General features: G+C 30.5%; 2 protein-coding genes across 2 annotated transcripts; both read right to left on the bottom strand.

The window, feature by feature from the left end:
• Positions 1–2,367: 2,367 nt before the first annotated feature.
• On the bottom strand, positions 2,368–5,374 carry LOC145333143 (uncharacterized). The gene is made up of 3 exons (XM_080178294.1): positions 4,872–5,374; positions 4,539–4,632; positions 2,368–4,369 (listed from the first exon to the last, which is right to left on the bottom strand). Exon 3 carries the CDS (start codon positions 4,305–4,307, stop codon positions 2,952–2,954), a length of 1,356 nt encoding a protein of 451 aa, XP_080034420.1. The 5' UTR covers positions 4,308–4,369; positions 4,539–4,632; positions 4,872–5,374; the 3' UTR covers positions 2,368–2,951.
• A 295-nt stretch (positions 5,375–5,669) lies between these two features.
• Positions 5,670–16,947, bottom strand: LOC145333144 (uncharacterized). Its single transcript, XM_080178295.1, has 3 exons — positions 16,908–16,947; positions 16,575–16,668; positions 5,670–7,308 (listed from the first exon to the last, which is right to left on the bottom strand). The coding sequence occupies exon 3, from the start codon at positions 7,246–7,248 to the stop codon at positions 6,208–6,210; it is 1,041 nt and encodes a 346-aa protein (XP_080034421.1). The 5' UTR covers positions 7,249–7,308; positions 16,575–16,668; positions 16,908–16,947; the 3' UTR covers positions 5,670–6,207.
• Between the last annotated feature and the right edge of the window lie 31 nt (positions 16,948–16,978).

Below are 16,978 nucleotides of genomic sequence, written 5' to 3'. Positions count from 1 at the left end.
TCACTGATATTAATATTGTTGTAACTAACAGATATATTATTCTCACTAGTATCTACTACATGAGTCTTAGCATGTTTATTTCTACGGCTTGATCGAGTAAATGATTTTCCACATATTTCACATGAATATGGTTTCTCTCCAGTATGAGTTCTCATATGTATATCTCTACTGTATGAATGAGTAAATGATTTCCCACATATATCACATGAAAATGGTTTCTCACCAGTATGTGTTCTTATATGAGTATCTTTACCATAAGCTGTGGCGAATGATTTTCCACATATGTCACATGAATAAGGTTTCTCACCAGTATGTATTCTCATATGTCTATTCTTAACACTAGATGAAGTAAATAATTTTCCACAGATATCACATGAATATGGTTTCTCTCCAGTATGAGTTCTCATATGTCTATCTTTATATTGAGCTGTGGTGAATGATTTTCCACATATATCACAGGAGTATGGTTTCTCTCCTGTATGAGTTCTCATATGCTGATCTTTACTACCTAATTGCGAAAATGATTTTCCACATACATCACATGAATATGGTTTCTCACCAGTGTGACTTCTCATATGTATATCTTTACTTTGAGCTGTGGTGAATAATTTTCCACATATATCACATGAATATGGTTTCTCTCCTGTATGTGTTCTCATATGAATATCCCTATTTTTAGCTCTACTAAATGTTTTGCCACAAATCTGACAAGAGTTCTTCTCTTTTTCACTATCCATTATTCTATGCTGTTATATAATTATAGATATTTGATATTCCTACTATGGCACCAGTCACAAATCTGTAATAGTAAAATTATATAATTTCGAATAAACTAAAGTATTTACTTTCTATTCTTTATTATAATGTATATACATTTCAATGGTATTAAAATAGGACACCTGCCATAATTAATGGTAAGTAATATTCTGCTGTATTATTGTAAGTGAGCCTGATGCCCGATATTAAATAATTTAAAAATAACAAATAAATTGTTATTATTTGATGGTTGTATCTCAATACTATACATAAAAATACAATTATTTGGGATGTAATTATCAAGTAGAATCTCCTAACACTAATTATAAATATCTATTCAATGTTAGAGAAGCTTTATTAATATAGATCCTGCACAAATAAATTATAGAAATACAATGCTAGTAAACTGTAGACATACAATGATGATAAACTACTTACCTAGATATATTATGATTTTAATCTGAAATTCTTTAGAGACCCAAGTTCTGACTGGTACAACAATATTATTCCAAATAATAATTCTTCAGCAGTCTAAAATAATTAAATTAATTTTTAAAAAGGTTTATAATGAATAAATATTGATCAATAGCTTCCTTAGAAATTTTTATATCTTTTATTAAGATGATTTAAAGATTATTTTGTTTTAAACTTTTCGCCAGCACAAAATATGTTTTAATTGGTAAAGTTCCCGGCGACTTCTAATTTTTAATTATGACTGGGTATAATTAAACTGGTAGAATTAGCAAAATGATAAAGTAAAATCATATATAAATATAAATCAGCCGGATATCTGTATCACCTGAACCTGGAGGCCGATTTCTATTTTTCTATGATATGTTAATAACATCCAAAAGGATGAATATTTGGTAAAAAAAGTGTACCTCTAACTCTTCAAATAAGAAATTTTAATTTTTACCTGTCCAGAGTGGACCTGCACCACCTAAACCTGGAGGCCAATTTTTATTTTTTTTGCGGATATGTTAAAAACATTCAAAAAGTTGCTTATTTTGTTTTATAAGTTGCTCTCTAACTCTTAAATTTTTATCCAATGTTCTAGAGATTATATCAATATAGATTCTGCACAAATAAATTGTAGAAATATGCTTGTAAACTGTAGACATACAATGATACTAAAACTACTTACCTAGATATATTATGAAATTTATCTGATATTCTTAGGTATAATGAATAAATATTTTATTAATGTTTTGCTGTTTATTTCAGATTGTTTCCTGCTGCTATGAAAATAATTATGTTATGTTAGACGTCATGTTTATATTGTGAAGTTATTTAAGGTTTATAAAGGTTACAAAGTATACAAATTGACTTTATGCATATTTTGAATGTGATCAATAGCTTCCTAAGAAATTTTTGTATCTTATATTAAGTTGAGTTAAAAAATATTTTGTTTTAAACTTTTCGCCAGCACAAAATATGTTTTAATTGGTAAAGTTCTCGGTGATTACTAATCTTTAATTATGACTGGGTATATTTAAACTGGTAGAATTAGCAAAATAGTTGATAGTTAATGAGTCACCTGTATTTAGAAATGAACAAGTGTAACAATTCTTATAACTCTTCCAGCTCTTTATTTCTTTTTCATCCTTTTAATCTGAAATATTTGCACAATTATCAGGATCACACAGGTTGTTTGTTCTATAGGTCAATAATTTTTACAGCCAGGGAAAAAAATAAATCTTGTGCAGAATATACAAATCTTAGATTTAGTGGCATCCACAGAGTTTTGCCAGGGGGAGATTGAAGCATGAATTTGGGTGATAAATATCATAATTTTACAATTCCTATATTAAAGAGTGTTGCCCCTTCCACAAGCTTATGCTTAGATTTACTCAATAAAAAGTAATAATTTTAAAAATATGGTCAGTACAAAATCATATGTTAGAATTATATTAGGTCTTATTTTAGAGTTTATTATACCCATCTGAGAATTCTACATATCTGTACATGAAATTTGTAATATAAAAAAAAACATCATGATAATACTTGTGAGTTGGTAATTAAATATATTAGATTTATAAAGATTTAAACCTGAAAAGAACAAAGCTTTAAAACAATTTTTGAATAAATAAACTTAATGACATTACCTTAAAATTATAAAAACAAAGTTTATTACAAAGGAAAAACATGCAAAAATCTCTGCATTATTAAGATATATGCAACTGGATACTAAGGCACTAGGGCAAATCTGAAGTAAATTCTTCCCAATATTTTTTCACCAAATCTTCTTCTTCAACTTGCATATCAACATTTTCTGTTTTTACTTGAGAAATATTAGATTTGTCCTCTTCCTTTATAAATACTTGTTCAAATTCAGGATTATCAATATAGTTGTCACTAATATTAATATTGTTGTCACTAATATCAATATTGTTGTCACTAATATCAATATTGTTGTCACTAACAACTATATTATTCTCCCTAGTATGTACTTCATGAGTCTTAGCATGTCTATTTCTGCTGCTTAATTGAGTAAATGATTTACCACAAACACTACAGGAGTGTGGTTTCTCACCAGTATGTATTCTCATATGTCTTTCTCTACTTCCCTTTTCAGAAAAAGATTTACAACAGATTTCACATGAATATGGTTTTTCACCAGTATGTGTTCTCACATGCTGGTCTTTACTACCTAATTGAGAAAATGATTTTCCACATATTTCACATGAATATGGTTTCTCACCTGTGTGTGTTCTCATATGACTATCTTTATGTTGAGACTGTGAGAATGATTTCCCACATATTTCACAGGAATATGGTTTCTCTCTTGTATGAGTTCTCATATGTATATCTTTATCACCAGACTGTGAGAATGATTTACCACATATTTCACAGGAATATGGTTTCTCACCAGTGTGGGTTCTCATATGTTTATCTTTACTACCTAATTGAGAAAATGATTTTCCACATATTTCACATGAATATGGTTTCTCACCAGTATGTGTTCTCATATGCTGATCTTTACTACCTAATTGAGAAAATGTTTGACCGCACATTTCACATGAATATGGTTTCTCTCCAGTATGTGTTCTCAAGTGTGTATCTCTATTATCTACTCGTGAGAATGATTTACTACAAACATTACATGAATATGGTTTCAGTCCTGTATGTGTTCTCATGTGTGTATCTTTACTTTGAGCTTTGGTGAATGATTTTCCACATATTTCACAGGAATATGGCTTCACTCCTGTATGTGTTCTCATGTGAGTATCTTTATTTTGAGCAGTGGTGAATGATTTTCCACATACATCACATGAATATGGTTGCTCACCAGTGTGAGTTCTCATATGCCTGTCTTTACTTTGAGCTGTGGTGAATGATTTCTCACATATATTACATGAATATGGTTTCTCTCCAGTATGTGTTTTTATATGATCATCTCTACTGTTTGAATGAGAGAATGATTTACCACATACATCACATGAATATGGTTTCTCCCCAGTATGAGTTCTCATATGAATGTCTCTATAACTAGATGTACTAAATGTTTTGCCACAAATCTGACAAGAGTTCTTCTCTTTTTCATTATCCATTATTCTATGCTGTTATATAATTATAGATATTTGATATTCCTACAGTGGCACCAGTCACAAATCTGTAAAAGTAAACTTAAATAATTTACTCTAAATAATTATTTATGATGCTCTTATACCAATTATAAATTTATGTTCAATGTTAGAGAAGCTATATTAATATAGATTCTGCACAAATAAATTGTAGAAATACAATGCTATTAAACATACAATGATGCTAAAAATACTTACCTAGATATATTACGAAATTAATCTAAATATTCTTTGGAGACTCAAGTACTGACTGGTACAACAATATTATTCCAAATAATAATTCCTCAGCAGTCTGAAACAATTAAATTAATTTTTAAAAAGGTTTATAATGAATAAATATTGATCAATAGCTTCCTTAGAAATTTTTGCATCTTATATTAAGTTGAGTTAAAGAATATTTTGTTTTAAACTTTTTGCCAGCACAAAATAATTTTTAATTGGTAAAGTTCTCGGGGATTACTAATTTATAATTATGATTGGGTATAATTAAACTGGTAGAATTAGCAAAATAGTTGATAGTTAATAAGTCACCTGTATTTAGAAATGAACAAGTGTAACAATTCTTATAACTCTTCCAGCTCTTTATTTCTTTTTCATCCTTTAATCTGAAATATTTGCACAATTATCAGGATCACACAGGTAGTTTGTTCTTTAGGTAAATAATTTTTAAAGCCGGGGAAAAATAAACCTTGTGCGGAATATACACCACTGTTTAAATCTTAGATTTAGTAGCACCTACAGTTCTGCCAGGGAGATTAAAGCATGATTTGGGTGATAAATATCAGAATTTTCCAATTCCTATATTAAAGAGTTTTTCCCCTTCCACAAGCTTATGCTTAGATTTACTCAATAAAAAGTAATAATTTTAAAAATATGGTCAGTAGAAAATCATATGTTAGAATTATATTAGGTCATATTTTAGAGCTTATTATACGCATCTGAGGATTTTACATATCTGCACTTAAAACAATTTGTAATATAAAAAAACTTGAGAGTTGGTTATTAAATATATTAGATTTATAAAGATTTAAACCTGAAAAGAACAAAGCTTTAAAACAATTTTTGAATAAATAAACTTAATGACATTACCTTAAAATTATAAAAATAAAGTTTATTACTAAGGAAAAACATGTAAAAATCTCTGGATTATTAAAATATAAAACTTAAATATTATTTAAACCTTCGTGTTCATATGTTTACATTATTTTTTCTGCTTTAGTAAATTGTTATGCTTTTGCTTTTGCATAATTAATAATGAATATTTTTAACGTATTAAAATTTTTATTATCAATTACAATATCTACATAAGCTAGGTGCCAATATGTAGTACATCCAAATTTTTTTTTAAGCTTTAGGTTAGGTTAGGTAGGACAAACAAAGCAGAAATATTTTTTGGTGTATTTTGACGTAGAAACTTTAATTGCTTGTTTTTTGTGGGTTTTTTCCCTTGAATACACTGTGTCTCTTCAAAAGAATATTATTTAAAATGATCCAGCAAATCGGAGGCCGACCCCAGCAGGCTATGTGGGTTGCCCGCATGGGGTTAAGTGCATTTTTTCTAAGACAAGTGTTGTCATACATCATATCATAGGATTTTTAGGTCAAACTCAAATTAAGAGCTAAAATTAGCATTAGACTAACCAGAAGCTTACCTCAGCGGGCTATGTTGGTGGCCCGCAGGGGTAAAGTGCATTTTACCTCATCTAACCTAAAAATAAATTTCTTTTGATTTTTTTCATTTAGATGTAGTACCTAAAGGACAAGGCTTCTAAAATTCTAGCTCAATATTTAGTGCATTTTGCTCACAGTTTACAAGCTTTCGGCAACCCCTTCTTTAATAATAATGTCTATGTATACTAGCCAGGTACTAGGGCAAATCTGAGGTAAATTCTTCCCAATATTTTTTTACCAAATCTTCTTCTTCAACTTGCATTTCAACATTTTCTGTTTTCACTTGAGAAATATTAGTTTTGTCCTCTTCCTTTATAAATACTTGTTCAAATTCAGGATTATCAATATTGTTGTCACTAATATCAATATTGTTGTCACTATTATCAATATTGTTGTCACTAATATCAATATTGTTGTCACTAATATCAATATTGTTGTCACTAATATCAATATTGTTGTCACTGATATTAATATTGTTGTAACTAATATCAATATTGTTGTCACTAACAGATATATTATTCTCACTAGTATCAATATTGTTGTCACTAATATCAATATTGTTGTCACTAATATTAATATTGTTGTAACTAATATCAATATTGTTGTCACTAACAGATATATTATTCTCACTAGTATCAATATTGTTGTCACTAATATTAATATTATTGTCACTAATATCAATATTGTTGTCACTAACAGATATATTATTCTCACTAGTATGTACTTCATGAGTCTTAACATGTGTATTTCTGTTGCTTGAAGTAGTAAATGCTTTCCCACAAACACTACAGGAGTATGGTTTCTCACCAGTATGAGTTCTCATATGTGTATCTCTACTATCTGCTCGTGAGAATGATTTACTACAAACATTACATGAATATGGTTTCTCACCAGTATGTGTTCTTATATGAGTATCTTTATCATGAGCTGTGGTGAATGATTTTTCACAGACATCACATGAATATGGTTTCTCACCAGTGTGTGTTCTCATATGTCTAGCTTTATGACTTGAATTTGTGAATGATTTCCCACATATATCACATGAATATGGTTTCTCTCTAGTATGAGTTCTCAGATGAATGTCTCTATGGTAAGCTCTACTGAATGTATTGCCACAAATATCACATGAATATGGTTTCTCTCCTGTATGTGTTCTCATATGAGTATTTCTATTACCAGCTGTACTAAATGTTTTGCCACAAATCTGACAAGAGTTCTTCTCTTTTTTACTATCCATTATTCTATGATGTTATATAATTATAGATATTTGATTCCTACAGTGGCATCAGTCACAAATCTATAAAAATAAACTTATATATTTTCAAATAAAATATGTACTTATTAATTGATACTATGATAGTGTATATTTTAATGGTATTAAAATAGGACAACACCTGCCATACTTAATCTATTGATTAACTTAATCTCAATGCTATACATAAGAACACAATTATTTGTGATATAATTATCAATTTAGAGAAAAGATTTATAATTAAATTAATTTTTAAAAAGGTTTATAATGAATAAATATTGATCAATAGCTTCCTTAGAAATTTTTGCATCTTATATTAAGATTTAAAGATTATTTTGTTTTAAACTTTTCGCCAGCACAAAATATGTTTTAATTGGTAAAGTTCTCGGGGATTACTAATTTATCATTATGATTGGGTATAATCAAATGGTTCATATTCCCATATCGGCGCAATATTTATCTATCTGTCTAACCGCTAGCCGGTCAATTCGTTGACCGGTCACGTACTAACATTGCTGTAAAGGTTGACATATGGAGGGTATGGAGAAGGAGGTGCAGGCAAAGCTGAAGTGAAGGCGAGCTCGCAGATGGTAAAGCGGTGGAACCACGAGCGGATAACTTTCTGATCCGCATTTATTTGGCGGTTACCGGCCGGCGAAAGTGGTACCGACACCAACCACAGTCCAGCCCGAAGTAGGCTCAGCCACACCTGGGCCGCCAAGAGAAATCACCTAGTTTATCAAAATCCGCAATTATGTTTACCAGTAATAATAAAAACATATAATTATTATCGATATAATATGAAATATTAACATGTAATTTCAATATAATAATTAATTGTCTATGTGATTTACTCATAACAGGATTGAAGAGTTATTGAATAAAAGTTCTATTATTATTATTATTATAAACTGGTAGAATTAGCAAAATAATTGATAGTTAATAAGTCACCTGTATTTAGAAATTAACAAGGGTATCAATTCTTATAACTCTTCCAACTCTTTATTTTCTTTTTCATCCTTTTAATCTGAAAAAATAAAATACAGTGACATTTTAGAAACTATAGACATTAAAAAAGGGGGGGGGGGGGGTTCGTAATGACATCTATTCGTAAACCGTGAGCAAAATGGTCTAAATATTTAGCTAGACCCTTCAAACTTGGTATATAAGCCTAGTCCTATAGGTATTACATCTAAATGGCAAAAAAATAAAAAAAAAATTATTTTAAGGTTAGGTTAGGTAAGAAAAACCCTGCGGAAATGGGGTTTTTAGGCTTTTTTGGGTCTATTTTGATGTGGAAACTTACCTTAAATTGTTTTTTCTTAGGGTTTTAACTCAAATACACTGTGTCTATTCATACGGACATTATTTAAGATGATTCAGCAAGTCTTGGACCAACCCCAGGGGGCTAGGTGGGTGGCCCGCAGGGGTTAAGTGCATTTTTCCCAATATACATGTTGTGATACATCAAATTATAAGTTTTTTAGGTCAGTAACTCAAATTCAGAGTTAGAATTAGCATAAGATTAATCTGAAGCTAGCCCAAGCGTGCTAGGTCGGTGACCCGCAGGGGTTAAATGCATTTTTTTTTAAAGTATGTGTTGTCATACATCAAATTATAGGGTTTTTAGGTCTTTACAGCTAATAAAAGCATCAGATTAATCTGAAGCTAGCCCCAGCGGGCTAGGTGGGTTGCCTGCAAGTCTTAAGTGCATTTTACCTAACCTAACCTAGAACCTTACTTGTTTTTTTAGGGTTTTTTTCTGGAATAAACTGTGTCTATTTATGAGAACATAATTTAAGATGATCAAGCAAGTCTGGGTCCAGAAATTCAAATTTAGAGCTAATAATAGAATCAGACTAATTAAATGCATTTTTTTTAAAGTATGTGTTGTCATACATCAAATTATAGGGTTTTTAGGTCTTTACAGCTAATAAAAGCATCAGATTAATCTGAAGCTAGCCCCTGCGGGCTAGGGGGGTTGCCTGCAAGGCTTAAATGCATTTTACCTAACCTAACCTAGAATCTTACTTTTATAAAGGTTTTTTAATTGAATAAACTGTGTCTATTCATGAGAACATTATTTAGGATGATCCAGCAAGTCGGGGACTGACCCAGGCGGGCTAGGTTTTACTTAGATACACAGTGTTCATTCCTAAAGCCATCATTTAAAAGATTCTTCATACAGGAGGCTGACCCAAGGAGGATAGAAGAAAGGCCTGCAGGGGGTTAATTAAAATTTTTCAAAAGTATTTACTGCATCATACTACAGTTTTAGTTAGGTCAAGAAGCTAAAATAAGATTTTTCAGATTCCGATGATTTGAGATAAAAAAAATTGAGTTTCTTAAACTAAAAAACCTAGGTATAATTTGATGTATGACAACACATACTTAAGAAAAAATACACTACACCCCTGTGGGCCACCCACCTAGCCCACTGGGGTTGGTCCCCAACTTGCTGGATTATATAAAATAATGTCCTCATTAATAGACAGAGTTTATTCAAGGAAAAAACCAAAAGAATTAGTAAGTTTCTAGGTTAGGTTAGGTAAAATGCACATAAGCCCTGCAGAAAATCTACCTAGCCCGCGGGGGGTAGCTTCAGGTAAGTCTTATGCCAATTTTAGCTCTGAATTTGAGTTTCTTGACCTTAAAAACCTATATTTTGATATATAACAAGGTATATATTGGAAAATAATGCATTTAACCCCTGCGGGCCACCGACCTAAACCCGCTGGGGCTAGCTTCAGATTAATCTTATGCTAATTCTAGCTTTGAATTTAAGTTACTGACCTAAAAAACTTATAATTTGATGTATCACAACATATATATATTGGAAAAAATGCACTTAACCCCTGCGGGCCACCCACCTAGCCCGCTGGGGTCAGTCCCCAACTTGCTGGATCATCTTAAATAAAGTCCTCATTATTAGACACAGTTTATTCAAGAAAAACCTGTAAAAATTTAAGTAAGTTTCTTGGTTAGGTTATGTAAATGCTCTAAGCCCTGCAGAAAACCAACCTAGCCCGGGGGGGTTAGCTTCAGGTTAGTCTAATGCTAATTTTCGCTGAAAATTTGAGTTTCTTGACGTAAAAAACCTATATTTTGATATATAACAAGATATATATTGGAAAAAATACACTTAACCCCTGCGGGCCACCAACCTAGCCCGCTGGGGCTAGCTTCAGATTAGTCTAATGCTTATTTTAGCTCTAAATTTGAGTTCCTTGACCTAAAGAACCTATAATTTGATGTATCACAACATATATATTGGGAAAAATGCACTTAACCCCTGCGGGCCACCCACCTAGCCCCCTGGGGTCGGTCCAAGACTTGCTGAATCATCTTAAATAATGCCCATATGAATAGACACAGTGTATTTAAATTAAAACCCTAAGAAAAACAATTTAAGGTAAGTTTCCACATCAAAATAGACCAAAAAAAGCCTAAAAACCCCATTTCCGCAGAGTTTTTCTTACCTAACCTAACCTTAAAATAAAAATTTTTGGATTTTTTTGCCATTTAGATGTAATACCTATAGGACTAGGCTTATATACCAAGTTTGAAGGGTCTAGCTAAATATTTAGACAATTTTGCTCACGGTTTACGAATAGATGTCATTACGAACCCCCCCCCCTTTATTATTCTACAATATTATTTACATTAAGTAATATTATAGGACATTAAAAAGATGAAATATGGCATACTATTTAGTCATTTCATTTCAAAGATAAAAACTAATAATAACTGAAAAATATTTGCACAATTATCTACTTTGAGACAATACAAAGAAGTGTTGCGGATCCGGATCTGGATCCTCAAGGATCCACATTTTTTTGAGTCCAAGGATCCGGATCCGCAAAAAAATGCGGATCTGTATCCTGGGGTATAAATTTTAAATCTATTTATATAAAATAGTCACTTACAAATTTTGAACTATATGGTAACCTTATTAAGAGATTAAAGAATAAATATTTTTTGAAAAATTTGGTGATTTTATTTTTATTGTCAATGATCCGGATCCGCACTGACCAAATTTGGAGGATCCGGATCCGCATACAATCAATGCGGATCCGCAAAACTGATACAAAGAGGTGGATTTACATAAAAATATGAATTATTATTGTAAAAAATAGTTTGAAAATATAATACTAAAAGAAGTTCTAAGGGGGGAGGCGGATGTGCCACTTTTTGAAACCAAAAGTAAAACGCGCATGATCTCAGCCCATAAAAGAGTTACAGCTCTAAAATTCGGCACAGCAGTTGCTCTTGTAGAGAAGAATATGGAACAGTGAAGAAACGGTAGCGGAACCGCCGCTCCCGCCGAAATATTTGTTTGCCTTTTCTCGCCATAATAGACAATTTTCAATCATCTGAGGAAAAACTTTTTTTTCATAAAAATTTCCCTTTTATTTTCACTTGACACTAGACATGTTTGAAATCACGTGAAAATATAAGGGAAATTTTTATAAAAAAAAGTTTTTCTCAGATGATTGAGAACTGTCTAATATGGCGAAAAAAGGCAAAAAAATCGGCGGGAAACGGCCTGTTTTCGGCGGGAGCTTCGGTTCCGCCGCCGTTTCTTCACAGTTCCATATTGTTGTTCACTAAAGCAACCGCTGTGCCAAATTTTAGAGCTGTAAATCTTTTATGGGCCGAGATCATGCGCGTTTTACTTTTGGTTTCAAAAGTGGCACATCCGCCTTCCCCCTTTACAAAGTATAAACTGAAACTTTCTTAGAAGTAAACAATGGACAACAATAAAGATTACAGTACAAAACATCTTGGTAATATTAATAAATTCTGAGCCAAAAATAAGTCCTTCATTTGCCTCAAAATAAAAATTTTAATAAAAATATTTTAGTATCATCTCTATCTAATAAATTAACTTCTTATAAAAAGAAAAAATAGATTAACATTTTACATATTAATCAATAAGGATATTTAAATGTTTTTTTTTCAATTATCAAGGAGATAATCACCAGATTCTTCTTCTTTTATATTGACTGTGTCATAAGCAGGCTCCTCTTTAATAGAGAGAGAATCATCATCAAGAGTTTCTTCTTCCTTATTTCCTACTTCTGCATTTATAATATCATATTTCTAGGAATCTTTATTTAAACTATCAGAGGTGGTTTCTTAAAAAATATAAAATTGCTAAAATGGCGATGGTAGCCAGATCACAAAATTTCATTTTAAACAAAATTGTCTATAAAGGGGGGATGGGGTTAATGCAACCATCTCGTAATCAGTGATTAAATGGAACTTAGAATTAAAATTTCTTTCTGAAATTTTTCATGGGTAAACCTTGTCAGGTCTATTTTCCCTAAATTGAACAAAAAGTTGGAAAAGTAACGGCTGGCGGCTCAGCCGTTTAGCCGCTTTTTGCCTATTTTCAGGGCAAATTCATCATTAATTACGTAGGAACCAACTTTTAAAACATTTTTTGGTTTAATTCATATAAAATGATAGCAAAAACCATTTTTTAAGTTTCTAGTACCAACAGCAGCAGGCTAGAACCGTTTTATAAGTTTTTTAAGCAAAAAAAAGTATTATGAGGAGATAGGTTTCGTGACTAATTTTCTTTTAAGATACCCAAAAAATGAGCCGCCAGCAGTTAGCCGTTACTTTTCCAACTTTTTGTTCGAATTAGGGAAAATAGACCTACCAAGGATTACTCATGCAAAATTTCAGATCAAAATTCGAATTCTAAGTGCCATTTAATCATTGATTACGAGATGGTTGCATTAACCCCCCCCCCCCCCCCCTTTAAAGAAAAGTGTTAAAAAATCATATAAGGGTTGTTACAAAATGATTTTATTTAATTTTTGTAGATTTTTTATACCTATGATTTTGGAGGATATTTTTTAGAAAAACAACTTTGGTGTACTAAATGATTTGCCACAAATCTGACAAGAGTTCTTCTCTTTTTCACAATCCATTATTTTATGTTTATAACAATTATAGATATTTGATATTCCTACTGTGGCACCAGTCACAAATCTGTAAAAATAAACTTATATATTTTCAAATAAAATATGTACTTATTAATTGATACTAGGATAATGTACATTTTAATGGTATTGAAATAGGACAACACCTGCCATACTTAATCTATTGATTAACTTAATCTCAATGCTATACATAAGAACACAATTATTTGTGATATAATTATCAATTTAGAGAAAAGATTTATAATTAAATGTTAGAGAAGCTTTATAAACATAGATCCTGCACAAATAAATTATAGAAATACAATGCTAGTAAACTGTAGACATACAATGATGCTAAAGCTACTTACCTAGATATATTATGATTTTAATCTGAAATTCTTTTGAGACCCAAGTTCTGACTGGTACAACAATATTTCTCCAAATAATAATTCTTGAATTAATGAGTCACCTGTATTTAGAAATGAACAAGGGTAACAATTCTTATAACTCTTCCAGCTCTTTATTTCTTTTTCATTCTTTTAATCTGAAATATTTGCACAATTATCAGGATCACACAGGTTGTTTGTTCTATAGGTAAATAATATTTTTACAGCCAAGGAAATAAATAAATCTTGTGCAGAATATACACCCCTGTTTAAATTTTAGATTTAGTGGCATCCACAGAGTTTTGCCAGGGAGATTAAAGCATGATTTGGGTGATAAATATCAGAATTTTACAATTCCTATATTAAAGAGTGTTGCCCCTTCCCTCCTTAACCCCTATTCTACAAGCTTATGCTTAGATTTACTCAATAAAAAGAAATAATTTAAAAATATGGTCAGTAGAAAATCATATGTTAGAATTATATTAGGTCATATTTTAGAGTTTATTATACGCATCTGGGGATTTTACATATCTGTACATGAAATTTGTAATATAAAAAAAACTTTATAATAATACTTGTGAGTTGGTAATTAAATATATTAGATTTATAAAGATTTAAACCTGAAAAGAACAAAGCTTTAAAACAATTTTTGAATAAATAAACTTAATGACATTACCTTAAAATTATAAAAACAAAGTTTATTACTAAGGAAAAACATGTAAAAATCTCTGGATTATTCAGATATAAAACTTAAATAGGTATTATTTAAACCTTCGTGTTTATATGTTTACATTATTTTTTATACTTCAGTAAATTGTTACGCTTTTAAGCATCAAATCTAGTAAAACTTAAATTACAATGTCTATGCTAGCTGGTTACTAAGTGTGGCGCCTAAAACTTATAGTTACAAGCCAATGAAATATTTGCCCAATTACTTGAAAGAACTTCACATTAACGAGAAGTGATTGTCCCAAATAAAAGCTACTTTTGGTATGCAATCCTTGCAATTAATAGAATAATGGAAAGGTATATTTTTATTAGGTTATTTTATTTCACTTAACAGTACATTTTCCCTTTAACACACTTTTATATTACTGGATATTTTACATACATTTCCTATAATAGGTGTGCTTTAAAAATAGTGAATTCTCTGAAAATAAAATTATGTCCCTCTTTAATAAAGAATTTCAAATATAAAAGCTTTTGAATAAAGAAAAATTAATATAATTCTATATCATTGAAATTACAAAATATAAACTTTGATCTTAATCATTATTTCTGATTTAGGTAATCTTCACATTCACAAATAATTTGCAACAAACAACCTAAACAAATATTTTAGTTATTCACAACTTTAACACACAATTTTTAGTCCATGGAAATTTTTAATTGACACACTAAGGTACTAGGGCAAATCTGAAGTAAATTCTTCCCAATATTTTTTCACCAAATCTTCTTCTTCAACTTGTATTTCAACATTTTCTGTTTTTACTTGAGAAATATTAGTTTTGTCCTCTTCCTTTATAAATACTTGTTCAAATTCAGGATTAACAATATTGTTGTCACTAATATCAATATTGTTGTCACTAATATCAATATTGTTGTCACTAATATCAATATTGTTGTCACTAATATCAATATTATTCGTACTAGTATGCACTTCATGTGTCTTAGCATGTCTATTTCTGCTGCTTAATTGAGTAAATGATTTTCCACAAACACTACAGGAGTATGGTTTCTCTCCAGTATGTATTCTCATATGTCTTTCTCTACTTCCCTTTTCAGAAAAAGATTTACAACAGATTTCACATGAATATGGTTTTTCACCAGTATGTGTTCTCACATGCTGGTCTTTACTACCTAAATGAGAAAATGATTTTCCACATATTTCACATGAATATGGTTTCTCACCTGTGTGTGTTCTCATATGACTATCTTTATGTTGAGACTGTGAGAATGATTTCCCACATATTTCACAGGAATATGGTTTCTCTCTTGTATGAGTTCTCATATGTATATCTTTATCACCAGACTGTGAGAATGATTTACCACATATTTCACAGGAATATGGTTTCTCACCAGTGTGGGTTCTCATATGTTTATCTTTACTACCTAATTGAGAAAATGATTTTCCACATATTTCACATGAATATGGTTTCTCACCAGTATGTGTTCTCATATGCTGATCTTTACTACCTAATTGAGAAAATGTTTGACCGCACATTTCACATGAATATGGTTTCTCTCCAGTATGTGTTCTCAAGTGTGTATCTCTATTATCTACTCGTGAGAATGATTTACTACAAACATTACATGAATATGGTTTCAGTCCTGTATGTGTTCTCATGTGTGTATCTTTACTTTGAGCTTTGGTGAATGATTTTCCACATATTTCACAGGAATATGGCTTCACTCCTGTATGTGTTCTCATGTGAGTATCTTTATTTTGAGCAGTGGTGAATGATTTTCCACATACATCACATGAATATGGTTGCTCACCAGTGTGAGTTCTCATATGCCTGTCTTTACTTTGAGCTGTGGTGAATGATTTTCCACATACATCACATGAATATGGTTTCTCTCCAGTATGTGTTTTTATATGATCATCTCTACTGTTTGAATGAGAGAATGATTTACCACATACATCACATGAATATGGTTTCTCCCCAGTATGAGTTCTCATATGAATGTCTCTATAACTAGATGTACTAAATGTTTTGCCACAAATCTGACAAGAGTTCTTCTCTTTTTCATTATCCATTATTCTATGCTGTTATATAATTATAGATATTTGATATTCCTACAGTGGCACCAGTCACAAATCTGTAAAAGTAAACTTAAATAATTTACTCTAAATAATTATTTATGATGCTCTTATACCAATTATAAATTTATGTTCAATGTTAGAGAAGCTATATTAATATAGATTCTGCACAAATAAATTGTAGAAATACAATGCTATTAAACATACAATGATGCTAAAAATACTTACCTAGATATATTACGAAATTAATCTAAATATTCTTTGGAGACTCAAGTACTGACTGGTACAACAATATTATTCCAAATAATAATTCCTCAGCAGTCTGAAACAATTAAATTAATTTTTAAAAAGGTTTATAATGAATAAATATTGATCAATAGCTTCCTTAGAAATTTTTGCATCTTATATTAAGTTGAGTTAAAGAATATTTTGTTTTAAACTTTTTGCCAGCACAAAATAATTTTTAATTGGTAAAGTTCTCGGGGATTACTAATTTATAATTATGATTGGGTATAATTAAACTGGTAGAATTAGCAAAATAGTTGATAGTTAATAAGTCACCTGTATTTAGAAATGAACAAGTGTAACAATTCTTATAACTCTTCCAGCTCTTTATTTCTTTTTCATCCTTT

This window comes from Acartia tonsa, chromosome 12 (assembly GCF_053477335.1).
Source record: "Acartia tonsa isolate MP-2025a chromosome 12, ASM5347733v1, whole genome shotgun sequence".
NCBI lineage: Eukaryota > Metazoa > Arthropoda > Copepoda > Calanoida > Acartiidae > Acartia > Acartia tonsa.
This window is presented reverse-complemented; position numbering and strand designations above follow the sequence as displayed.

Bases quoted from the DNA above. Each gene is read 5' to 3' on its own strand.
- LOC145333144 (XM_080178295.1), bottom strand. From the start codon at position 7,248: ATGGATAGTAAAAAAGAGAAGAACTCTTGTCAGATTTGTGGCAAAACA.
- LOC145333143 (XM_080178294.1), bottom strand. From the start codon at position 4,307: ATGGATAATGAAAAAGAGAAGAACTCTTGTCAGATTTGTGGCAAAACA.